The sequence below is a fragment of the Acanthochromis polyacanthus genome, chromosome 14 (genome assembly GCF_021347895.1).
Source record: "Acanthochromis polyacanthus isolate Apoly-LR-REF ecotype Palm Island chromosome 14, KAUST_Apoly_ChrSc, whole genome shotgun sequence".
In the NCBI taxonomy this organism is placed as follows: Eukaryota; Metazoa; Chordata; class Actinopteri; family Pomacentridae; genus Acanthochromis; species Acanthochromis polyacanthus.
Genome location: NC_067126.1, coordinates 19,137,130 through 19,164,460, shown reverse-complemented (window position 1 = coordinate 19,164,460; position 27,331 = coordinate 19,137,130). Strand labels below are relative to the sequence as shown.

Here is a 27,331-nt window from a genome sequence, read left to right as displayed (position 1 = left end):
TGTTCCCTGATGTCTAACAGACAGTGCTGCTAATTTTGAAGACAGTATGATCATGTATAAAGATAAATTTAAATGCTGCATTTAAAAGCTATCACCTTTATTAAAAAATATGATGTACTGCTGCTACAGAGCTACTGTAGGAATTTTACAAATCAGCATCAGAAATGTACAGAGACAAGAGGAAAAAGCAAAGACTGGACAAAGTACACAGACACACACTTCAGCACACACAGTCTGCTGATAGCTAGCTTTTAGCTAACCTGTGTCCCCCAATAACGCTGCAGTCCCCTGTTGGTGAATGTGTAACAATGCTGTGGTTCACTGTTAGCAACTATTCAAATACACTGGCACACTCCAACACACAAAGTCTGCTTATAGCTAATGTATGTACAGTTGGTGAATAAATACAAACACTGCAGCAGCCAAAATCATGCAACTGCTGTCATACAAAAACTCCCTTTGCATTCCATCTGCTCATATATTTCTTTCTCACATTTGTGGCATTTCCCTTCAAAATATCGTCTGTCTAAATTTGTATTTTTCGTAACTTCTTCAGGACCTCAAAAAGCTCTTTGTACTGTTCAGAGTCAGAGGTCAAGTGCTCAGAGCAGTGAGGGGTCAAGCAACCAGCTACATTTATTAGCAACGTATCCTGAGGATTCTCTTTTCGTCTGTAGATTCTCAGTCACCCATGTCATGGTAATAGTAGGAACTTCAGTAGAAATCTACTGGATTTCTCTTGTAGATTCTTAAAGATGTTTCATCTGTCATAAGAGGTGTTCAGTCAGAACTGAAGAAGCCTCTTGGATGAGAGGTGAAATATCTTGAAGAACCTACCAGACTAGTCTTGTTGATTTCTACTGAAACTCCTACAGTTTTTCTCTTTTCCTTCCTTTACTGGAAGCTAGTAGCATCACTTACCATGTGGACCAGACTTGTATTTAGTTAACCCACATGCACCCACGGTTTACTTGGCTGACATGTCACTGGTAGAACTCTTCATTTATTGAAACCATATCAGGAATTAAAAAATGTTCACTGTAAAATGCACACAAGATGAAAAATGTGGAGTAACATCTACCTCAGTTGTGGAAAAAGTGTGCACATACTGAAACTAGAGAAAGTGAGAAGCATCCTTTTTCGAGCCAAATGTGTAATTACATCATGGTGCATTTACTTTCTATTTATGCACTTGCAGGGCTATATTTGCACTTACGGGGGGTAACATTTTAAAGTCATTTTGACTTCTTAATTAGAGGCTTTCAAATGTGGGTGGCACCGTGAAATCCTACCGGGATACACGCAGTCTCAAAAAAGGCTCGAGTTCCCAGAGTCAAACTGAACAGAGCTCTTCTCCAACCTGACCCACATGGTCAGTCATGGGGCACGGTGGACAAAAATAATGAAACGCGTTACTTTATACCGTTGACTCTCACAAAAACTATTCTCTCAACCCAACCCACAGAGGAGTCAGTAAACTTTCATCTAGGGCTGCAATTCATGTTTAATTTTGCTATTGAGAATTATACTATAAGTGATTCATTTTTAGCTGATTTATATTTGCTTTGTTGTTGAACCAGCAACGTAAAAGTCGAGCTAATTCTATAAGAAACAGACAGGTATCTCCCCACACGGTGTGTTTAGGAGAGGCCCTGGTGTTTTCCATTATGAGACATGATCTTGCTGATTTGTCATGAAATTCAAGGTTTCTGAGTAGTTTAAATGACTCTTAGACCTTAATAGCTTTAAAGTTACTATTGAAATAGCTCTCCATCAGTGCAGTTTAGCAGCTAGGTTGGAGTATTTGACCGAATCACATAGAAGTGTCCTTCAGTTTCAACTTTAAAGACAACATATTGCAGATAAGAATCCTTGGTGTTTAAAAAATGTATACATATACATCTACAATCTCAAGACAAATCAAAAGATCTGATTGTTATCAGGCCAATAAATGGTTGCTATCAGTTGTCATCACTGCCATACTTAAGGTTCACATTGGGCAAACTGCATCTACTACTAGGTGAGAAGGTGCAAAGATAAAGTTTAAATAATTAACCAAGATAAAAAATGCTCAAATTACAGTTGAATGGTGTCTAGACTAGTGTCTACTACACGTGAGAATGTCTGTACCCTGAGGCCTGCACAAAGTATTTCTGACATACTGTGACATGGAGTAAGTGGCGTAGAATGTTCCTGTATATGTGAAATTCAAACACAATTTTCTGTTTGCCTGATAAGTGTGAAAGCCATGTGTCTGCGCATCAGGACGAGGTCCAGCATGGCTCTCAGCACGTGAGTCCCCAGTAAACAACGCTCTCCTGGGCCACATGGCAAGAAGCAGGACTTCCATATTGGGTGTGAAAGTGGCGAGCCCAGAGAACGCGGGCTAGGCTTTACCTTGTTAGGAAGTTGGAGCTTTGGAGAATAAACAGAGCAGAAATGTTCCTGGTGGAGGGAGGGGAGGGAGGGAGAGGGGAGGAAAGCAACCCGGTGATGAGGAGGGATGGAGGATGAGGAGAGAAAGGGAGATGCCAGAAGAGAAAAGAGAAGATATTGGAGGAAAGGACATCTGTGGAAAAGACGAAAAATAGAGTGTTGGGGGTGGAATTTAGGGGAAGTGAGAGAACGGCAGGGACGGGGGTTGGTCAGAATGAGGACGTGATGAGGACTGTGGAACACCAGTTGCTATCTGACTCTGAGTCTGCGGTATGCTATGCAACACTGGAGGGAGGGGGGTTATAAAGGGGTAGGGGTGGATGACTGAGGCTGGGTGGTTTCCTTCCCCTGGTCCCTTGAACAGAACGTGGACTCCCTCAGGGCTGGGCTGGACCCCTTACAACACAGAACACAATCAGAGGGCAGGGGCCGGAGAATTTCCTCTTCCTCCCCCTCCTCACTCTCACTCTCTCCATCCCTCTTTATTCCTTTTTTACTTCCTCTCATGCACAGTCGCAAACACGTGAGCACCAGCACGTGTACATACCGTGTACTAACATACACAGTGCGGTAATGTGGACAGACGCATACCAAATATTTAACTAATGACTGAATGATTGATGCCTCTTTTTATATACCGTAGATAGAAGTTACATGTGACTCTGTAGATAGCAATACGAATATCGTGGTAGCTACAAAAAAAATCTGTTTACTTTATATAATTGTGATTATTTTGTTTGAGAGACTTGTTTTTAGCCTTTTTGATAGGACAGCAGTGAGAGAGAGACAGGAAAGTGGGGAGAAGACTGGGGGAAGGACCTACAGCAAAGGGCCCTGAGCTGGATTCGAACTCATGACCGCTGCATCGATAGTCCCCGTTTATGGGTCCCCCGCTCAACCATATCAAAATTCCCAGGTCATAGCATGTGTCATCTAATATTCTACATATTTTACGTCCATTGATCATCAACAGCATTACTTAGAGGTGAAGTGAATAACATTGTTCTGTTGGAAAACACTGGGTCCTGGTATTCATGTGGATTCTACTTTGGCAAGTACCACCCACTTAAACAGTAGTGCAGACCAAGCACACCTCCCTCCATAGCAATGACAAGCAGGACAATGCACCCTGCCACACCGCCAATCTGTGCAGGAACAGCTTGAGAAACAATGATCCCAAGACATTGAAATTGGCCTCCAAGTTAAGCAGAACTAATCCAGATCCAGCATCTGCACAATGTGCAAGAACGAGCCTGATCCATAGAGACCTCACCCTGCAGCACCTCAGGGATCCACTGCCTATGTCCTGGTGCCAGACACCACAGGACACCCCCAGAGGTCCTGTGTCCACGCCCCGATAATCAGACGATGACCTTCATAATATTAGGAAGGTTTTAATGATGTGGCTGATCAGTGAATCATATCATTTTTCTAACCAAAACCCACAATACCTTGATCTTTTAAGTACTGTGTTTTATCTAGAGTCTGGCTTCCATAATAGCCTGACATGTTCCTTTATTATGAGAAAAACAAGCAGTGGCACTAGTTTATTTTGACTTTATTCTCTATAAACAGTCATGCTGCTGTCAATACTCTCGAGTACATCAAGCAGTCATTAATATACGGCTATAAATACCCTGTAAAATAAATTTGGAATCTCATGTGCATATACTACAAATACATATAACTATTCTAGAAAATGATTTCACCTGTCAGGTTCCGGGTTTGGATTAGCTGGTTGGTTAGAATCTTACTGTGAGGAGCTGCCATGTTCTCCCTGTGCTTATGTGGGTTTCCTCTAGGTGCTCCAGTCTGCTTCTACAGTCCAAAGACAAGCATGTTATATGAACTGGTGATTGTAAAATGGACAGGCTTGTGTGCACGGTCGCTTGTATGTTTTGCGTTAGCCTCATCATCGACTGGCAACATATTCAGAGTGTGCCCCGCCCAATGTCAGCTAGGATAGGCTCCAGCATGCTGTGACATTCTGCAGGGGAAAGCAGGTCGAGCTAATTCATGGATGGAGTATTTAATCAACTAACATGTTTTCTGTTGTGGTGTTTGACAGTAAGGAACACCAGCCTCATTCTCTTACCTCCATCTGAAGCTTGTAAACAGCCAGCGTGTGTCTGAATCAGCACCTCTGCGTTACTTTACCTGGAAAAATCTCTACACGGTGATTCAAAGCCACACAAAGTAGTGACCGTGGGTTTTTGAAATCAATCTAAACAATAATGCTGCTGTTGTTGGCTACTGAATGACATCCTGAGTCTGTATGTGCACCAACCTACTTTGGTGTTAAAAAGTGAAATAGCATTTGGACTCATGTAGTAAGAGGACAGACCATTATGTTCGAGCAAGAACAATAAAGTGACTAGACACATGATGGAAGTAAATCTTCTGTCGTTGCAAACACTTGAAAATATGTGGCTGATTTCATCATTTTACAACAACAGATACCTGATCCATGTGTAATGTACTGTAGCAATCTGACAAGCTAACCACATAATCAACAGAGTGAGAATGCTGAGAAAACTTTTTTCAGACTCATGCCGACACAAACACTCCATTCAATACTCCGCGTGGTATGCTCTGCTGTGCACATGCTGCAGTTTCTATGTACAGAAGTATTATTGTTAGTAATTATCAACACTCACTCATCACTATCCATCATTTGACTCACATAGGGGTGTCATCGTTCAGCCCACACGTTTTCCCCATCTAAAATCTGCCTGCATTAGGTTTCTGTGGGCAAAGCTCCACCTTCACCCAGCTGCTGAGGCTTTCTTTCCATGGGAGATCCCCCAAAACACTGCAGGGAAGTAGAATAAACCCTGAGCCAGAGTTCCCATGGAATCGTTTTGTGTACTCAGATCTGTGGCATCTGTTTGCTTCGTCCTGACAAAACATAACTTCTGTTTGTTTACCTTTCTGTCTGGTTTTGTGTGTGTCACCGTGAGTATTAGTCTGACTTTGTTTTGTTGAAACAGCTGTTTCCCCTGATACAACATGCAGCTAGCTACAAAAAACAGAACCTGAGTATGTGAATACAACAAAAAAAAACCTGGCAAATGTGGATTTAACGATTTGCACAAGCTATGGTGTGAGGTTCGGTGCAGAAAATTGGAAAAAAATGTAACTGGAAAGACAGCAACAGATGTGGTCTGCACAGATGGATGAGCATAGGCCAATAGAAACAAATGGCTCTGCTGCCACCTAGTGGTTGTGGATCCTCAATCTGTTACGCATTTTACCAAATGTTATAACTTTTGACTACTGTCTCATGATTCCAAACACAGTTCTGCTACCCAGCAGCATTTAAAATGAATAAATAGGAGTAATAAATTTCAAAATACATCAAAATAAACATGTTAAATAATATGTTCAAAAGCTGAGAATGAACTTAATGAATTAATCTGAACTTTTGAGTCAACATGGATAAAAATTTTGTACAAAGCGCAGAAAAGACATCAATGGCAACAGAACATATTGCATCTGCTGAGAAAACTCATATGGCATGGGTTAGAAGCTCCACGTTGCAGCGGATCTTCTCAATCATGTTTTGTCACAAAAATCATGGCATTGTTTGAAATAACATTCTTAAACGTGAAATTCTGAAAATATCAAGTGACATCGAAGTTGCAACTTTGCTTTTTTTCTATGAGGTTCACTTAAAATGGTGAGCATATATACTATATCTTCTCTTCGTGTGTTGCATGATAATCGACATCACGAAAACACAGTATGTTCTGTATGTGTAAATTTATCATCTCTTTTTGTGTTTGAATGGTTCTTCTTAGCTTTAGTAGCAAAAAGACAACCAGCTAACATACCGGCAATTTTGTTTCCAACTAAATAAGTCAGGTAACACAGACAGATTAGAAGAAATTAAGCAATTAGTAGAGCAGCCTTTTACTATGGAATGTGCATGGATCTTCAGCCAGAGAGACCAGATTCTAAAATTTTACTTCTTTCAGCAGACGGGAGCTGAACACAAGAAGACCTCGTTTCTCACCTTTATCCTTATCTTATTAGCATACAGTGGATATACTGTACATCTTGACTGTCAGAAATATGTGAAATATGTTTCATTTTTCTAAAAAAATAAACAGCATTGAGTATTGCTGCAGGGTTTCTGGTAAATATATAATAGCACAGTGTGAGGAAACTCTAATCTGCATTAAAATGGTCAAATTATGTGATGATAATACAACTTGCGATGAATGAACAAACATTGAAATGTGTATATAAGCTATGCATTTCTTTCTGACTTTATAGATACACTCCAAACTCTTTTAAAGATACAGACAAAAAGTACAGACTAAAGAAATTAAATAAATTACACTACTGTTCAAAAGTTTGGGGTCAGCCTTAGAAATGTCCTCATTTTTGAAAGAACAGCAGTCTTTTCAACAAAGATAACATTAATCTGAAACACAGTCTAGACATTGTTAATGTGGTAAATGACTGTTCTAGCTGAAAACGACTGACTTTTAATCGAATATCTACACAGGGGTTCAGAGGAACATTTCCAGAAACCATCACTCCTGTGTCCTAATGCTACATTGTGCTAGCTAATCATGTTGAAAGGCTAACTGATGATTAGAAAACTCTTATGCAATTCTCCTAGTACATGAAAAAAATAGTGATTATCTATGGAAAACATGAAATTGCTTGGTTGACCCCAAATCTTTGAACAGTTGTGTGTCATCAATGTCCATCCATCCATCCATCATCTATATACCGCTTAATCCTCATTAGGGTCATGTATCGTCAATGTACTTTCATTAAATAAAATACCTAACTAACTAAAAGGAACATTTATTAAAGAAACTGCAACCATAAGAAGTTAAAGTTTGTGGGAGGAAGCTGGAGTACCTGGAGAAAATCCACACATGCACAGGGAAAACGTGAATTCCATGCAGAAAGATGCCGAGAAGGTGAGGACGTAAACCAGGAATCTTCTAGCTGGAAGGCAACAGTGCTAACCACAAATCCACTGTTCAGCACACAGAGACTACAGAATCTGAACAAATCAAATAAATATTAAATAATTTAAAAAATTAAATAAATCTGTCTTGAAGTTACTTATGTGGAGCTGAACGACAGGTTCAGGTGTGAGCTGTACATTTGTAATGTTTGAGCTCATCCAGCAGGTGGCACTGTAGCTGCATCAACAGCTCTGGTGCAGCCATGGTGGAGACTGTGTTCTGTGTCAAACCTTCACTAACTTCTGCACGACACAATGTATGCATGTTATCCAACAGTGAAACTAAACCGTGAAGAGATGTTAAAAGTCAGAAGATGAAACTGAATAAATCTGACAGCACAATGAGACTCTGCACTGCTGACAACATTCAAGAAAAGTCATTGTCCAGTCAGTTTCCTAGAGTGTTTAGTGTAATGATTCTGGATTGAGACAGTCACTATCATTTTCAGGAAACCCACTGTCTTAGTTCATCTGTCTGCTCCTCTTATTAGACTAATGACTTCTGCCAAACCAAGGAGTTACTGTTAGTTCAATATTTGACCATATCTGTCTATCGGTCTAGATCAAATGTCTCTTTGTCAGCTCCAGTTGGCACAAAATGTTGCTGCCCAGCTTCCAACAGGGACAAAGAAAGGGGAGAACATCACTCCAGTTTTAGCCTCATTCCACGGGCTTCCGGTCTACCTCAGAATTCTTTTTAAGATTGTATTGCTTGTTTTTAAGGTGGTAAATGGGTTGGCAAATTCTTATTTATCTGAGCTTTTACAGGTCCATGCTCCAGTTCTATCGCTGAGGTTGGCCAATCAGATGGTCTTTAAAGTCTGCAGATCCAGACTCAGAAACAGAGGCGACTGGGCCTTTTGTGTGGCTGCACTGAGTCTGTGGAATCACTTACCTGTTCAAATCAGAACCGATCGGTCTCTTGATACCTTCAAGTACCAACTGCGGACACATATGTACTCTGGCTTTTCACTATAGGTGAGCGCTGACACCTTGACATATGGCATTGTTTATCTTGCTCTGTGTAGTTCCTCACAGATGAGGTCTTATTTTCTATTTTGAACTGTAAAGCACTTTGGTCATCCTTGGTTGTTTTTTAAACGTGCTATATAAATAAAGTCGACTTGACTTGATATGAACTTGGCTGCCAAATAAGCAATCAAAGTACTTTTACATGCTGTTCTAACACATTTTCACAGCATAAGAATGCCTTTGCATCAGTCTCAATACTGAAGCTCTATATGCAGCCAGTTCTCTGTGCGTGTGTGTTTTTACCCTCATTGGAGTTTGCTGCATACCAGCTGTGTGAGCTAAGCAGTCAAGAACAGAGCTGTGATAACCTTCACTCTCCCTCAGTCACACTCACACACCTGCTATTGTAGTCTGTCTAGCCGCTCTTTGAAGATCTGTGGATCCCCAGAGGCCGGCGGTGTGGTCGGGACAAACCACAGCAAAGCTACAGCCTGCACAGCGAATCTTTGCAGGTTTGTTTAAAGGTGGTTTTTAATGTTTTCTTCAAGCTTTAATGAGCATTGATACAAGGCTAAATGAAGCAGCTGTGAGAGACAGAAGGAAGACTCTAAACTTTTGTAATTACTGTCAATTTAGGGGAGAACTTTCAGACAAAACACTTATAAATAAAAAATAAAGTGACTTCATATCGACTGGTCTCCCGGTTGTACTTTACCTTTAAAGGGCACAGCAGCAGTCTATTGTCCTGCCCCCGCACACAAACTGCTCTACAGTGAAAGAATATAAAAGCCAGTTCCTGCCCTCAGGGCCTATTCTCCAAAAATAACACACACACACACACACACACACACACACACACACACACACACACACACACACACACACACACACACACACACACACACACACACACACACACACACACACACACACACACACACACACACACACACACACACACACACACACACACACACACACACACACACACACACACGGCCTTTTTTGTTTTTTCTATTTTACTGGAAAACAGCAGTCGTGACCTGCGTCAACATGCTATTGTCAAAGTAACTAACACCTTGTATCCTGGCAACCGCTGAAGAGACAGGAAGTCAGCGAGCTCCTGTCATTAGGAGACCATGTGACTGGAGTCTATTAGTAAACAAGAGCAGCAGAGGGAGGAACTGTGGGCCTGACAAGAGTGGATCTGGCACAACTTCACTCTGAACAACCACCTAAAACACCCTCTCTAATAGACTCACTTTCTGGCACAAAGTGAGATGAGAAAGTCAAAACTATCCGTCGGGTGAGTCTTGCAAAAAACAGGAAAAATCTGTCAACCAGCAACTTAAGCTCACAAAACAGCTTGAAAATGTTTGTACAGAGTTTGGCAAACTGTTGAGCAAAGTCAAGCTGGCTGTTCCATCGGTTCTCAGACTTTTTGCAAAGCACATATTACGTACATATTAGCGTACAGAATTGAGTATGGTATTAACCATCTTACCCAACAAGAGAACTCGTAAGCATACTTCCCAAAACATCAATTTTTTGAAGAGCGCAGTACAGAAATTCAGTACTACAGTGCTGTAAAGTTAGAGGACCACTGTTGGACAGATTTGGCACTAAAGTCGGCAGTGTATGTCAAACTCAAAAATGCCACATCCTAGCCCACTGTTTAACCTGATTACCACTGCTTTGTAACGTTGGCCCACTGCAAATATAGCAAGCCAATTACACTAGATATGTATCTGTAGACATCAGTTCTCCTTCATCAAAAACAACCTTTCAGATATTCTTCAGAGGGCAAATCTCACTACTATTACCATTCTTTCTTTCTTTTTCCTTTTTCAGTCCTTATTTAATCAGGTTGGTCCCGTTGAGATACAATGACCTCTTTTTCAAGGGAAGCCTAAGAGACATTAAAATTGCAGCAATTAAAACAGACAACACCAACTCGGATAACAAAATAATAAAATGCATGCTAGATATAAGCAACAGGATTAAGAATTTACATTAAAACAACAGCAGCTATGATAAGTAGCTGCTACAAAACCTCTCATAGGGTTCTTAAAAGTTCCAGCGGTGATGAGTTCCTTTAGATTCAGTGTGTTCTACAGTGAGTTGCAGGAGGCAGGGGCAGAGCACTTAAAACCGTGCTTCATAAATTCAGAATGAACCTTAGGCACGTTTAAGTACAAATCATTGAAACGTAAACAGTAATTGCTGTGGGTTATAGAAATGTAGTCACATAAATATTAGGGGAGTAGACCTAGGATTGCTCATGTGTTTCTCATTACAGATATCTACAGTTCATTCATTCATTCATCGCATGAAAAACAGCATCAGGCAAAACAATTCAGACCAGTCAAAATGACATTTAAGACATCTGCAGCTATTACTTGTGATACAGTCACTAATGGCCGTTTGACAAGAGAGAATGATGTTATGGATATCTGACTCATCACAGTCAAAATGACCATTAGTCAGAATGACATTTTTATAAAAAATGTATATATTTCTGTCTTAAAGATTATAACATCCTCAGTGTTATGTTTTCAGACACTCTTTCAGAGGAACACAAGAGACTGCACAAAAGTCTTCTAAGCCTGCACTCTCAATGTGTACCTTCAGAAACATTCCTTCTAAAATACTGTACAATGCACAATACTGGACTCCACTGCCTTCTACTCCTCCATCTCTTCACCCTTTGACCTTGCACTCCATTTTTGTAGTTGCTTAGAGTTTTAACAAAATAGGAATTTAATGAGTCATAGGACAGGAGGACAGAGTGAGAAAGAGAAAACCAGAGAGTAGTTGACGTCTGCTGTCTGAGCACGAGTCTCCTATTCACGTTGTGTCGTCCTCGTAAATCTGTCCCACCCACACAGACACACACATAGACACACAAAGACACGCAGACACTGCATTTTCCTCGTACACATGACCAAACCCAGATCCAGCTAGAGGAAGAGAATTACACCGAGATAAATTGAATCAAAATACAGTTCAGAGCCGTCTTGTCATGGCGGTTTATTCCTCTTATAAATCAGCTCCTTCAGACGACAGTCCCAGGTGCTGTCCTGTGTCAGTTTATGAGAACACTTAAGTGACTGTGTGCACACACAACTGAGTGCCATTTAGCCTGGACAAATTGATGGCAGCAGCTATTATAATTTGTAGAAACGTTACCAAGGTAGAAATACATTGTCATTCAAAAATGTGGAGTCACAAAGAAGCAGTTTTTTTTAATGAAGATATCATTAAATTAATCAGAAATACAGTTTAGACATTGTTAATGTGGTAAATGACTATTCTAGCTGGAAACATAATTTTTAATGGAATATCTCCATAGGGGTACAGAGGAACATTTCCAGCAACCATCACTCCTGTGTTCTAATGCTACATTGTGTTAATTGATGCTATTTGATGAATAAAAAAAACCTTGTTCAGTTATGATACCACATGAATAAAAGTGTGAGTTTTCATGGAAAACGTGAAATTGCCTGGGTGACCCCAAACTTTTGAACAGTAGTGTGTTTCACAATGTAACAAATCTTTTTCCGGGAAGGAAATGGTCTTTTAATCAACTGCTCCTTACTTTACTGTGCAGTAATTATTTTCCTATTTAGTACGAAAGGGAGTAAGATTTATTTTCATAGCTTGCACAGCCTGTCTTCATAAATGCTGCTTATAGTTCACACTGGTTCATTTGTGTTCTTTCGGCTGCAAGGCACCGGATACAGATTTGCTTCAGCAAAATACGGCATCGTGTGCAGACTGTGAAACTAAAAGGCTAATGTCATGAGTTAATGACGTACTTATCCCAACGTACAACAACAACATCTGGATTCACACCTTAGATCACAGAGTGAAGTGTAGAGTAAATGCAGGTGTTGAGCTGCACTGATTTTATAAGCCTTTCTTTATCCAGAAAAGGTGCACTGTACCAACATCATCTTTTCCTGCTACATCTTGCAGAGTAGACACAGTGACACCTAGTAGAGCAGCTCCACCAGAACATTTTCAGGCTGTCCAAAATGAGCACAGGCTGGTGCACGGCATATCGTGAATCTGTCAGGTTCAGCCTTTAAGGGGCTGAAAAGAAACCAACTTAGAGAAAATGCTGATGTTTTCCTAAGCTACATCAAGCTGTCCTATGTCATGTTTGGGAAGCTACAAGCTAAATATTCCCCCATGGAGTGCCAAACCACACATCCAGTCATTTCCGCATGGTTTCATTTGACGTTATCTGTGTGAAAACAGACATTTCCACTGCAGCATGATGTGCCCAGCTCACCGAGGTCATATATTCTTCAGTTTTGCTTTAACTCAGTCGGAGCACCAGATGGGAAAAGTTTCCAGCATCCGAACTGTTCAGAAAACGGCGACCACATTAAAGTCTAGTATTAAATCTCAGTTACTTTCCTGCAATTGTTTGATGTTTCATATTATACTTCTGTTGCACTCAAGTGGCATCTGTGTAGGCTTAAAACACAATAGAAGCATAAAATCCTGCTCCACACTGGGACCCTGCTGAGGTTACGCACAGTACATTAAATCAAAGTAACAGAGACGTCCTCCTTTAATGTTTTCATCTCTGTTTGATTAAAGAAGATTCCTTTGATCAAACTATGCAAATCACTCAGCAGTCTGTCAACTACACTGACTCTTTAGTAAACACCATTTAGGAAATTGAGAAGCTGTTAACCTTTAGCCTCCCTGGAGCTTCTTCTGCTCTGCTGCCACCTCACTGAGAACCTCGACACAGAGATGACCCCGGCTAACCTCTGGTCTCCTCTCATTTAGACCACTGATGGATGTTGTAACTGATATTGCCTTCATTGTCTCAGCAGTTATTGTAAAACCCTGTTGTAAGTAATCAAGGAGAGCTCTGATTGCAGTTCAACTTGATCTAAATTACACTGCTTGTTCTAGTTTTATGCAGTAACTTTTAACACATAGCCAGTGAGTCAACCAAAGGACTAAAGTCAACTTTCAAACCAATTGAACATGAAAATCAGACTCTGAAAAGTGTCTCTTAACAAAACAGGAAGGATGTGACAAGATCTGACAGTCTTAACTACAAAACACAACTGACTGAGGTGCTACATTTCAATTCTGCAGCTCAAAGAGACAACAGAAGACTTCAGAATAAGAATCTAATGTAGGTTTTTGCACTGACGCATCTGCCAGGGAACATTTACAGACCCTGCATTGCCCATTTTATTATCAGTGCTTTCTGTAATTTAATAACAAAGTTAGAGAAATTGATTAGCTTCATGCAGAGTTTCTTCACAATCAAGACTTTGTGAGCCAATGTAATTGTCAATTAGAGTTTTCAGTGTGGAAGAACTTTTTCACAATCGACAACTAAATGCCTCATGTGACAGTTAAAGTTGTCAGGATTTGTCCTACATGGTGATTGTGGCTAAAAGAATCAGTACATCACAACAGCCCAACTCAAGGTAATAGCATTCTTAAAACCGGTCCAGCTGTGACCAGCTACACTATTCTGGGATATATTGGGTTGTTTTTCTCTGCAAGAACTTGGGGCAGGTATGAGGTGGAGCAAATGTTAACAGGAATGGCCCCCGAATCTTTCCTTTCAGCCTTTGTTTCCTTTGTGGTGTGGGATCTGACAGCTTCAACCACAACCTCAACTCAGAGTGCAACAAAACAGTAACAAATTGTAGTTGCTAGTGTAACTTCCGTAGTATGGGCACACAGGATTAAAACAATGGAGGCTTGTTGTGTTAGCCTGTGTGGTGAATTTTACACTGCTGATGGGGATGAGGAGATTAACGGTAATAACGAGTACATCAAGAAACCTAAAAAAAAAAAAAAGTTCTACTTGTTGCTCCAACTAATCAGTTTGGAGTCTAGACCTGAAGTTTTTCAGTACCTACTTCAAAGTAGATACATTTTTCACCCTCAAAAACAGCCTTGAATGAGGTCCTACAGGGGCAGTACCTGCAGGTGGAGCACACACAGTTTCGACTAGTCTTAAACAGTTTGTAACTTCCAGCAGTGGAAAACGGCTTACAGTGTTTTCATCATTAAGCAAAGAAAGAACAGATCAACAGATTCTATGATCCTGATCTGAACAAGAGGGTGAAAGCAATTTCAGTAGCTAAGAAGTCGCATCACCTTTGAAATGCTCTTTATTCTAAACATCAGTAAGTGAACCCATAACTGCAATGTTGGGACTCAGATGAACTTCAGTTGAGTGCTATGCTCATCTTAGTACAAAACTAGCCTTTATAAGCAACGCACACAGGATTAATAGTTTAGTTCCCTATTATTTACAACACAGATTAGGATGCCAATGTTGTTCTTGTTCAGCACTAAGTTCTAAAACTACTTATTCAGTCCATAATAATCATGACTCATTGTACTCGGCTCACTTTGACTACTGGGTAAATGAAAATGTGTTGGCACATGTTCGAAACACCTCAGGTTTCAAGCTGGTTTCACCTCCGAGGTGGTCAGCAATGCTGTCACTGGATACTCAGGTATGTCAGCAAGTTGAGAAGTCATACCAGTGGAGATCAGCAAAAAACAGATTACTCTGAGATTAAATAAAAATGACTGTGAGTTTGGGACCACCACATTTGCTACAGTGAGTTTCAGGACAGGTGACTGACCTCTGCAGATGAGTCCGTCCTGGATGATGGTCTGCTTACAGACGCTGCAGTGCTTGGTCTTCTTGAAAGTCTTCACCCGAAACGTATGGGAATGAAGAGCCTCCACCTCCTCTGGCTGCAGAGGAAAACAACAACACGAGACAAAAGAGGAGGAATGTTAGTGTTAGAACTCTGTGGACTTCAACGAGTCCAGGTGGCATGAGTCATTTGGTGAGGTGGAATTTCTGAGTGCAGGTGTCCTAAAAGAAATGTCATTCTTCCTAACCAATTCATTTCATAAAATAGGCCATATGCAATATTTGCAAGCAGCATTTGGAAACTTGCATATCATAAACCACACATTTAAATAATTACACTAATGTCAGGAGCAAGCCCTTGCCCTTACATCACATTCAAAAGCCAAATGAAAACAGAGAACACACTAATCTCTGCTGTTTATCTTTCTTTTACCCTCCTTCCCCCTCCCAACTTTTGACCTGTCGTCTCATTTCCCTCCAAGCAGGTGTGTTATGCAACACCCCAGAGTGCCTGCTGTTTATTCTCTACTGTATTCCGTCTACCACCCAGTCTGTTTCCTGTCTGCTTTGTAAACTTAAGCCATGCAGGAGAGCAAACACAAAGTCAGGCTTTGGAAATGTGACTGTTTCCTGCAGTGTCTTTATGAGAAACCTGCATCATGTTTCCACCTCCCCTAATGTCCTTCCATGGGGAAATGTGACATCATTTTGTGGTATATTTGCTCAGCTGGTCTCAGCTTTTGCTCTGAGGTTCAGCTCACTGGGAGGAATGGCCTCATGAATCCCCCTGTAATCCAGGCAGCCTTAACATATTTTTAGATTACAGCGATTATATCATAAATGACTTCATCACAACAGCGTTAGAAATGGTGGAATGGCATTCTACATAACCTATAATTACCAATTAGCAAAACTGGAGCCAAAATTGGCGAAATATAGGACAGAAAAAAAATTGCACAGTAATATATTGCATATACACAAACAACATAGTAATATATAGTAACTGGTCTATGCAAAATGAACTAGAATGTACAATTGAATCTTAATTTCCATATGTTTGTGTGCTTCTACGTGTACATGGCTGTAAGTCTTTGATGTACCTAAATGCTCTGAATCGATACATGTTCTGTTCAAGGATTAAAGAGAGAAAATGGATGTGTTTTCAAGGCAGGAAGTGCCCGTTAACATGACGTCCAGCCATGAGGCTTCCATTAAGTGTGTGTGCAGGCTGGACAGGGCTAAAAGTGGCCATGTGGTTGGCATATTGGGGGGCTTTGCACAAGAATTTTCATATGGGAAGACCATAGATTTATCAGGCTTGGTAAGAGAAGTGAGTGGTTCCCTCTCTGAAGGAATCCCCAGATTGCCGACCGCTGTAACCTTACAACCACTAATGACACCTCATTTTTTTCTTTCAAAGTTTTCGTCACTACTAAAAAGGCGACGCGTTGGAAAAGCAGTTCAGAGGGTGCAATTACAGCAAAGAACTAAATTATAAACCAGACTGAGAATGTGTTGGACTGGGCCTACTTTGTGCCGTCTTTCTTCCCATCAGATTGTCCTCACTGTATTAGCAGAGGGAAGCGACTTACCAGATAGAAAGCACCCTGGTGGTTCTTATGATGTCTTATTTCCAGGCAGTGGAGAATTTAGTCAATGTGTGACCTTTAGATGGTTACTGTCTGACTGAAGTACATTTTATTACAACGGTGACATTAACTGGTCATCTTGTGACAGCAGTCATGATAGGAACACTATTGAAGCTTGGGGACACATCAAATATAACTGAATGCACAGATGCTTTCCAGACAGGGAGATGTTAACAAAACACACGACTGAGTTGCACCATAGGTTTTGGAGCTTGACATGATCTGAATGGATTTCCTACATCATCATCTAACCATCACATGACATACACTCCAACCAGTACACTCTCTTTATAGGGGCACCTCAGCAACTAGCAAGTAATAATGTACTCCCAAAAAGTTTGGTGCTTGCATGAATACAGATACAGAAAAACAATTGTCAAATTTGATGCAGCAGACACACAAATATTCCAACAATTAGTCCCTGATGCAACTCCAAAAACACTGGATCCTTCATTTCAATAATGCAGCACAAAAGTCCTTCATTAGATTACCCTGACTGGTACATTAACAATAGACACATTTTATCTGCAAGCCTTATCTAAAGTAAATGTTCAGAAGATCCCAAACATCTGTAACGGATCTGACACACAATGAAGATGTTTCATTAGAACCACGCTAAGAGTCTAGAACCACTTAGAAAAAGCACGGCTAAAGTCTCATGTCAGGACATTAACATGCTCCCAGTGATCTTTGTTTGATTGGCATAACACAGAGTACAGATGAAGTTGATGGGAATCCTACAGGTTTTTCAGTTATTTGGTAATAAACTGAAGTACTGAAAGAATAAAACGTGAGGTCTCAGTGATTGGACTAGCTGGGCACCATGGATGTCTGTGAATGAATGTCATGGTAATCCATTCAGTGAAAACCTGTCAACCCCAGGGTGACACTAGAGGATATGTCAGCTTCAATAAAAGATTGTTCTGCAAGAAGATGATTTTTACCATCAGTTCATTCTTGTCAAAAGAAATCTTCCCAGAAGCCTTTAAACTGAGACTCTGAAATAGGATGGTGCTGTGAACAACATATAGAGTGTTATTACAGACAACATACTTCCTAAATTAATGGTTTTTAAGATTTAGAAACACACTGATATCCCCTCTGCTGTTTATCAGGCCCTATGTGACAGCTCAGTGTTTGTTTTTTCAGATCCACATGGCAACAGCAGGACAGCCAGCCCTTCATTCCTTCTCCCGGCTATGCCTTACCACTACATAACATGATTAGCTTAATCTATTTAGGCCGAAATAATGACCGTGGCTGTGCAGGACGCGCTATGTTGGCAAGGGGGCTTTTCTGAGGAGGGGTGGAGGTCCCTGCCTGGCATCCATACTTAGTGTTATCCAAGGCCCAGCCATGCCAATAAGCCTGGCACCTGCTGGGTCGGAATCTGGACATGGATTTTGGGGAACTGGAATGGGGTGATAAGTGGGTTTAAGGGTGATCTGTTTCTTCAAAGTGGACTGTTACAGTAATTAAAATATTTCACTATTGTGTCAAAATGACACCAGATTATGTGAAAATTGACGCCTCTGGAATGGGGCAGTGCACAGGCTGCTCTGGTTTCACCTCCAGACCGTTCAGGAATCAGCAGTCAACTTAAAAGGAGTCGACAGTGACGGCAGAAGGAACAGGACCTCGCCGCAGGCAGGTGTTAGAGGAACACCCCTTTAAGAAAAAAAAAAAAATCGCTTTTGTCAAATGTCTACTCTCCAACCACATGATCCAAAACAGTCATTAAGTCCACAGGAAAAGACGTTTTGGGCTACAGTGAAGTCATCTGTTTTGGATGCAATTAGCAAAAAGATATCTGAGAAAGGGTGTGAATGAGCAGCAAGCTCTTAGTAGAATTTTTGTGGCTTGTGATGCAAAAAAAGAGATGACTAAATTATAAAAAGAAATCTGTGTGGTAATTGTTGGTAGACAGGAAAAGATCAAACATATAAAATGTGCTAATAATAGGTAAGAAAAATATGTTTATATATTATAGGACTAAAGGTAGACACTACTACCCACATTCTTTTCTGTACTTGTGTTTTCTGTCTGATGATTTATGCGGGAAACACATTTTCCAGATTCCAAATCAAATTACTTCTGCAACATGGGGTGTAGCATTTTAATCAGCCCATGTTGCCATGGCAATAAGCAATGTTTTTCCACTGTGGATGCATTTTATTCTCTCCAACAATCAAGCCATCCCTGGCAATTCCAGAGGGTTCAAAAAGAGTCCAAAAAGTAAACTGTCATCTATCAAAGCATAAAAATTATATTGAAAAAAAAAAATCAACCCTATTTCTATGTTTGATTGTTTGAATGCAATGCCATCACATTACCAGACAGGTGATGGTTGCAAGGGATAAATGTAGAGACAAAGCATAATTAAAAAAAACATAACTCAAGAAAGGACTTGAAACCGTATTCAGGAAAATCTTGCATGATAAAGGCTCCAACAGCAAATCAAGTTTCAAAATCCTTCCCAAATGCAGCCTGTGACAGCACTTTACCTTCACATCATAACCTTTCCATTGATGTCATTTTAAGACACAAAATCTATAGAGAGATTCAAACTTAAAATAAGCTTTCCCTGCCTCTCTCACACACATCTCCACACTTCTGTGTTAAACAGGCAGAATGTCTCAATCCAACTCTCTATTCAGCGGCCTCTTTGACCACTCCTGAGCCTTCTCACACTCTCCCAGCCTCGACCCATTCACACCACGGCTTAACCAGTCGGACGGCCACTGAGAAAGGGGGGTGGTCGGTTCAGTCATTCACTGGTATGCCACTTGTGTTGTTTACACATTTTTCATTCTTTTACATCTACACTGGGTGAAATGCGGTTCAAGAGGTATGATGCGCATTGGGATACTCAAGCTGAAATTCTTTTTTCTCTAAGGGTTTAATTCCCAGTATCACTAGAGTGGTTAGTAGTCCAACATGTCCGTCTTCATAAAGCCACACAAAAGAAAGATCTCCTCAACATGCACAACTATTTCAGTCCTCTTGCCCTCAGCAGAAATCTGTGTTCCTAGTCATTTAACCTCGAAACACTATGTAAATACGGAGCAAAGCAATATAGCAGGACGCTCCCTTTTGTGAGCCCTTAATTGTTTCCGATCATTAGCAATGCACCCGGGGCTCACAGAGTTTGTTTATTGTTTGGCTGGAGTATATGGGGAGTCGATTGGGGAGACAGGGGTGATGAGGAGGGCTGTGGGGGTGGGGAGCATACAGCTGAAGAATTAAAGGCAGCCCTGCAAGTACGTTCACAGAATATGTAGCCCGCACTGATTATTTTCTATTTTAGCATGTTGCACCATGCAAATGGCCCCTGTCCTTCACATTCGCATCACACTTCGGGCTCTCAAATGGGCCACAAAGGAAGGAAATGGTTTCAGACAGGCAACCGGGACCCCCGAAAGCTGGGGTCAGGGTGTACACATACCCCCCTCTGCTCAGGCCCTGCAGCTCCTGGGAACAGACCGCTGTTCCCTTAGAGACACACGCATAATCTCCTGCCTAGCACTCATTAGCACACATGGGCGAAACAGGCACTCTTGTGCATAAAAATGTCCAATACATACACACACAGATGAGCACACTCCACCATCAGGGTGCACACACACACACACACACATTACTACACACGTCCAACAATCCGTCACACATCCCACACTACTTTTAGACTTTTTTCCCACTGCTTTAAGGCCTAGGAGTAGAAAAAGGTCTCCGACTAGCATCTTCTGCCCTTCCACTACTGATATATGCATTCAATACATCTGCATCTGTACTTGTAACACTGATGGAAACATTGGATCAGTGCATCTGGTTCGGCTCCTTCTGTTGCTGGTTACAGAGTTTCTCCTAATTATCTGGGGCATTTTGGCCAAAGTCCTAATTCACAAGAATTCTAAGAACCTTCGGAGCAGGTGGTTAATTAGCCTGCCTAAGCTTTAGTCCCGGCTTGAAACACTAAAACAAAATTTACGCTCAAATCTTGTCTAAAAAGAAAGGATTTAAGACATGTTTTTGAGTTGCCTGTCTATGCTGTCAGGAGAACAGCTCACGCTGTATACACTTAACTTCGATCCAAAGCATATTTATTAGCGCAATCTTTTTCCAATAAAAAAGATGCACAGGCTTTCGGTTCAGGAAGGTTCAGTCAGACGCGCCCAGCGCTGTCCATGATACACACAAATCCAAATGCTCCAGACCAGAATTTCCATTTCCATAAATCCATTTATTCCATGATCAAAACGACAAAAAAGAGAATCTGCTTACCAGCAGCGGCAATCCAAACTGGCCAAATTACAAAAAGAACAACGCTTACCTACATCAGTGCCAGCGGTCTTAAACTGTGTGGCTGCCTAGACCAAAAAGCTTGCCGGCCCTGTGCGATCACCCACCTATATCCAGGTGCTGCAGTCACCTGGACATAATGAGTGGGCGGGCACATAGCCACACCAACGACAAAAACAACAACACAAATGAAAGCATTCTATAAGATTGATATTACACACGTGGACAAAATTGTTGGTACCCCTCAGATAAAGAAGGAAAAACCCACAATTCTCACTGAAATCACTTGAAACTCACAAAAGTAACAATAAATAAAAATTTATTGAAAATTAAATAATCAAAAACAGCCATTACTTTTGAATTGTTGATTAACATAATTATTTTAAAAAACAAACTAATGAAACAGGCCTGGACAAAAATGATGGTACCTCTATAAAAGATTGAAAACTATTTGACCAGAGTGACATGATTAACTCAGGTGTGTCATTTAATTGACATCACAGGTGTTTCCAAACTCATAATCAGTCAGTCTGCCTATTTAAAGGGAGACAAGTAGTCACCCTGCTGTTTGGTGAAAAGGTGTGTACCACACTGAACATGGACAACAGAAAGCGAAGGAGAGAATTGTCCCAGGACATCCGAAAAAAAATTATAGACAAACATCTTAAAGGTAAAGGCTATAAGACCATCTCTAAACAGCTTGAAGTTCCTGTGACAACAGTGGCTCATATTATTCAGAAGTTCAAGACCCACGGGACAGTAGCCAACCTCCCTGGACGTGGCCGCAAGAGGAAAATTGATGACAAATTGAAGAGACGGATCGTTCGAATTGTATCCAAAGAGCCCAGAGCAACCTCCAAAGAAATTAAAGGTGAACTCCAAGGCCAAGGTACATCAGTGTCAGATCGCACCATTCGTCGTTGTTTGAGCCAAAGTGAACTTCATGGGAGACGACCAAGGAGGACACCACTGCTGAAAAAAACTCATAAAAAAGCCAGACTGGAATTTGCAAAAATGCATGTTGACAAGCCACAAAGCTTCTGGGAGAATGTCCTTTGGACAGATGAGACCAAACTGGAGCTTTTTGGTAAGGCACATCAACTCTATGTTCATAGACTCAAAAACCAAGCATACGAAGAAAAGAACACTGTCCCTACGGTGAAACATGGAGGAGGCTCAGTAATGTTTTGGGGCTGCTTTGCTGCATCTGGCACAGGGTGTCTTGAAAGTGTGCAAGGTATGATGAAATCTGAAGACTATCAAGGCATTCTGGAGAGAAATGTGCTGCCTAGTGTCAGAAAGCTTGGTCTCAGTCGCAGGTCATGGGTCTTCCAACAGGACAACGATCCAAAACACACAGCCAAAAACACCCAAGAATGGCTGAGAGAAAAGCGTTGGACTATTCTAAAGTGGCCTTCTATGAGCCCAGATCTGAATCCCATTGAACATATGTGGAAGGAGCTGAAACATGCCATTTGGAGAAGACACCCATCAAACCTGAGACAACTGGAGCTGTTTGCTCATGAGGAGTGGGCCAAAATACCTGTTGACAGCTGCAGAACGCTCATTGACAAATACAGAAATCGTTTAATTGCAGTGATTGCCTCAAAAGGTTGTGCAACAAAATATTAAGTTATGGGTACCATCATTTTTGTCCAGCCCTATTTCATTAGTTTGTTTTTTTAAATAATTATGTTAATCAACAATTCAAAAGTGATGGCTGATTTTGATTATTTAATTTTCAATAAATTTTTATTTATTGTTACTTTTGTGAGTTTCAAGTGATTTCAGTGAGAATTGTGGGTTTTTCCTTCTTTAACTGAGGGGTACCAACAATTTTGTCCACGTGTGTAACTCAGAATAAAAGTTTTCTACTTAACTTACTACTAAATCAGATTATACACAGATTACCGATTGCACAAATTACATAAATTTTGGCTCCAACAATATTTATGTGGATGACCTAAACTCAACCCTGTTGCTCCACACCTGCTGTTCTCGCACTACGCCATCTATGAAAATGTTATGTTAGGTTTGTAGCGTCGAGGTATCCTAAGTGAGGCTCATTCACAATTCAAAGTTGCAATAACTGATTTTTTGGAGAACCTAGTGAGCAGCAGAACAGGGTTAAAAAAAAACAAAAAAAAAAAAACACAGCACTGATAGGTCACTTTTTAAATATGAAACATGTTGGCAAAAAAAAAAAAAAAAAAAAAAAAAACACGACAGAGCAACATTTGAAAGGTCTGGATTCTGTCTTCTTTTAGCTCCGATTTGTGAACTGTTTCAATGCAAAATGGAGCACTATGTTTTGCGATTTTGTGCTCAGCAGGTAACAGAGTGGCTTTACAAAGGAGCTTGTATATGATGAAAACAGCCACTGTAAAAAATAGAAACAGAAAAGCACTCAGAAAGCACAGTACTCTGCCAAGACTGCTCAGTCATGGTATGACTTCTGACGGATAAGTCGTGATATGTCCGCAACAGTCGATTTGTAGTAGGATCACAATCCTGTGATGGTCAGCAGGTAGCTGATGTAGTGTTCACTTATTGTCATAGTTACAGCGCTGCTATCTCAGTCTGGATCCTCAGATTTGTTAAAAATTTCTGTATCGTAATGATACAGATTTCATTACAATTTCTGTAATGTAATGCAGACTGTATGCCACATCACTGGAAAAAATGTAATCACTTAGTCCTTGTGTCATTTCTGACCTGAGTTTGTACATTTTTGAGTAATGTTGCGAACAAAAGACAAACAGACCAACAGACAGACAAACGTAGGGAGTAATAAGACTCATGAGAGTAAACTGGAAAATCAAAGCAGTTAACTAAATGAAGCTGAAAGGTATTAAAGAATGTTTACATAAAAAAATGTGTTAACCTGCCCCAGTTAAAACAACATGTATTAGCATGGAGTGGAAAACGTGATGTGCATCTGTCTGCATGCTTAAATATCTATGTTTTTGAAGAACACTGATTATCCATCACCCATTTTCAAGTAGACCTGCAAGGCAGCTGGAGGTGAAATGGCTGTCAAATAGTTTAAAATGCTAAACAGAGCCACACATCAGGAATAACATCAGTGAATTTATTGAGGTTTACAGGAACATTGGAGCTGGATATCAGTTTAATCTGCTCAAGCAGTGACAGGCAAGAAAACAACCAGACAAGCATACAGGAAAAAGAGCTAATGTACGACTATTGCAGGATCCCACCAAGAAAAAAAACAGAAACCACCATGGTTGGGATAGCAGCACCTTCTTCTAGAATATTACATAAAAATGAAACTTCAAGTAATAAATCACTCCGTTATTTTCACCATTGTCCAAGGAAACCTTTTCAAAGGGGTTGATAAATGATTTCTCAAACACAGAGCTTCAAGTTTCAGACAGCAGAGTTTATCTTGTACTGGATATAGTGTTTCAGAATCAGATTGTTTACACTGAGCAGCTTCAGCATGTGTTAGGTAATGTTATAGTATGGAGATAAACCCTTCCAGACTCTTGCATGGCGACAGACATTCCAGCTGAATAAGGTAACCGAGAGGCTGTTTTTCTCCTTAAGTTTAGAACTCGAAACTATTCCCTCGACCGCTTCGAACGTGTGACTCATGCAGAGTCCAACGTATTTACACACACTGATTTCACCTCTGATTACGCCAGCATTCACTTTCAGCGCTTCTACATTACCTCATATACACATGGAACCATGTTTGTCTGTGTATGCACACCTCTGACACTTGACCTCCATGGTCAATTCAATTATAAAGCAATGACAAAACAACACAGACACAGAAACAGAGACAAAACAGATCACAAATTCTCATATTCTTGCACAAAAACAGCAGATTTATCAGAATGTTTTAATATTCTTGAATCAAACTTCTCCACACAATATCTGGTATTAAGCTGTCATTTACTGAATTATAGGGCTGCATAATATATTGCTTCAGTGTCGACACTGGGATGTTTGCATTGGGCGCAGTCACACTGCAGGACGTATCATGAGAATTAACGCAAATTAACTCAAATACATCAAGCTACAATTGTTTTGTTGTTGTTTTTTGGTTTCTGTTTATTTGGACACAAAGAAAACTTGCATGGACCTCAATTTCCATGACTAACCTACAAGAAAAGTCTGTCATATATTCTGATTTTAAGATTCTGGGACACACCGACCTTTTTGGGGTTCTTTAAAAACTTTATTTACAAACCACATAGTTCATTGACATGGAGGCTCTCCATGTGCACAGCAAAAACAAGAATTAACAAGAGATATACAGTGAAAACAGACTTTAATTGTAAAATGAAATGCAACATAGGTTGTCTGAAAACATTTCAGCTACAGGAATGATAATATTGATCAAATATCGTGACACTGTTGGCAGTGTACCTATTTTTGAGGCACCACCACTAATTTGTCAGGTTTCTTTAATCAGCACCACAAAGCTCTGTATGAGGAGTGGAAAGTCAGATCTGAAAACTATCCAAAGCAGAGGAAGTATTTCAGATTCTTTTGTCAATGTTACAGTGAAATTCCAAATGGCAGAGAGACATCACTGATGTGACAGTTCCTACCTATTAAGACATCCATCCATCCACTATCTATACACCTCTTAATCCTCATTAGGGTCTCTGGGAGTCTATCCCAGCTGACTTTGGGTGACACCCTGGACAGGTCACCAGTCTATCACAGGGCTACATATACACACAGACAATCCCATTCTCATTTACAATTTAGAGTTTTCAGTTAACCTCAGCATGATTTGGACTGTGGGAGGCAGCCGGAGAACAGAGAGAAAACTCATGCATGATTCCAATTAACACAGTTACCAAAGACGGTTTTAAAAAACATGATTCAGTTACTTTACAAGTGGTACCATCATGTATCTATTCTTAAATTCCAGACCTGTATGAAAAAATGTACATTACAAGTAACAATGGAGCTGTGGAATATTAGTGAGGACTAACAGCTGAAACGATGCTGTTTACAAACCACATTTTTCCTGGATGATCATACAAATGAGAACATCACAGCTGGGATGAGAGAAGCATTTGCTGCTTGGAGCCTCAATGAGAGACGTTAAGTCTGAACAACAGAAGGCTACGGTGCTTTGACCACAGACGGTGATTTCTTGTTGATAAGCTGTACAGTCTATTTGCAATACATGTCACAAAAAACTGAATTTCACGAAGCCCATTGTGTCAATGACGTGCAGCTCTAACTGATGGTCAGATCTTTGATGTGTTACAAGTGTTTCAAAAAGCTGTAGAATACACAATCAAGCGAGCAACAGAAGTCATTAAATGTGTGAGTATCGCACATGCAATAGAAAATGAAGTGAGAGTTCTATGTGATTATTAGAAAACAGAGAGGTAGTGGCAGTTTGTGGCATATCTGATTTAAATGTGTTTAAATCTGACTAAAAAACTCAAATGTTTGGAAATCTTCATCTTGTAAATCCTTAAAAAAAAGGAATCAAAAATATGTACTTTGTAGTATGATGCCTTTAAACTGTCATAAATCCTGACAGAGAAAATACAGTTGAATAAAGTAGAATTTCATTGATTATCTGTTTTGCAAATGAATAACATTATCATAACATATTTTTCCATGTGGTGTTATCACTACTGGGGAAAATGGTGGGTCTACCTACTATAAATATGTGTTATAAATATTTTTAGTATATTTTTTAACCTGTAAGCTAAAAGGATTGATCCCTTAGTTTGTTACATATGAAACACTCCAAGTCTGAATCTGTTTTTGAGACTATTCCTCAGCACAGTCTAGTTTCAAGGGTCAAAATGCTCATCCATGGTGTTGCCTGCTCATTTCACTTTCACTTTAAATTTAAATTTTAAGTCATGGACAAGAAAAAGTGAAGGGGCCAACAACATTATAGGTCAACCTGAGGATTTAACCTCACGCTGGTAACAAATATCCAAGAAAAGCCTGGAAGTTGTCATCAAAGGCTATACTACACTTTTTATTCTTTAATTAGTCCCAGAAAGTGATAAGAACACCACTTGCTAGGAGCATGACTTAACACAGATCATTGAATGAATGAATGAAAAAAATGTCTTTATTTTAACTAAAACTAATCACAGGTTATAAATGGGAGAGAAAGGTGAAAACTGGGACAATTTCAGCTGCAGTGTGAGACAGACAATCTCTGACAGCAAGCAACCACTAATACATGAGACAGACAAGCACAAGCAGCCAGTCCTCCCACTTCTGTGTCACAGTAATTTCCAACAGTCTGGATGAAGTTAGTGAGCAGAATATACACACATATACACAGGACAGCGTCTTATCATCACC

General features: G+C 40.3%; 1 protein-coding gene across 14 annotated transcripts in view; it reads right to left on the bottom strand.

Moving 5' to 3' along the window:
* tns1b (tensin 1b) overlaps positions 1-27,331 on the bottom strand; it is a 213,304-nt gene that overhangs the window by 134,601 nt on the left and 51,372 nt on the right. For all 14 annotated transcript variants that reach the window (XM_051958597.1, XM_051958608.1, XM_051958602.1 and 11 more), the window contains exon 2: positions 15,043-15,157. In XM_051958597.1, coding sequence (XP_051814557.1) covers positions 15,043-15,157 — 115 coding nt within the window. The remainder of the gene's footprint in view (positions 1-15,042; positions 15,158-27,331) is intronic.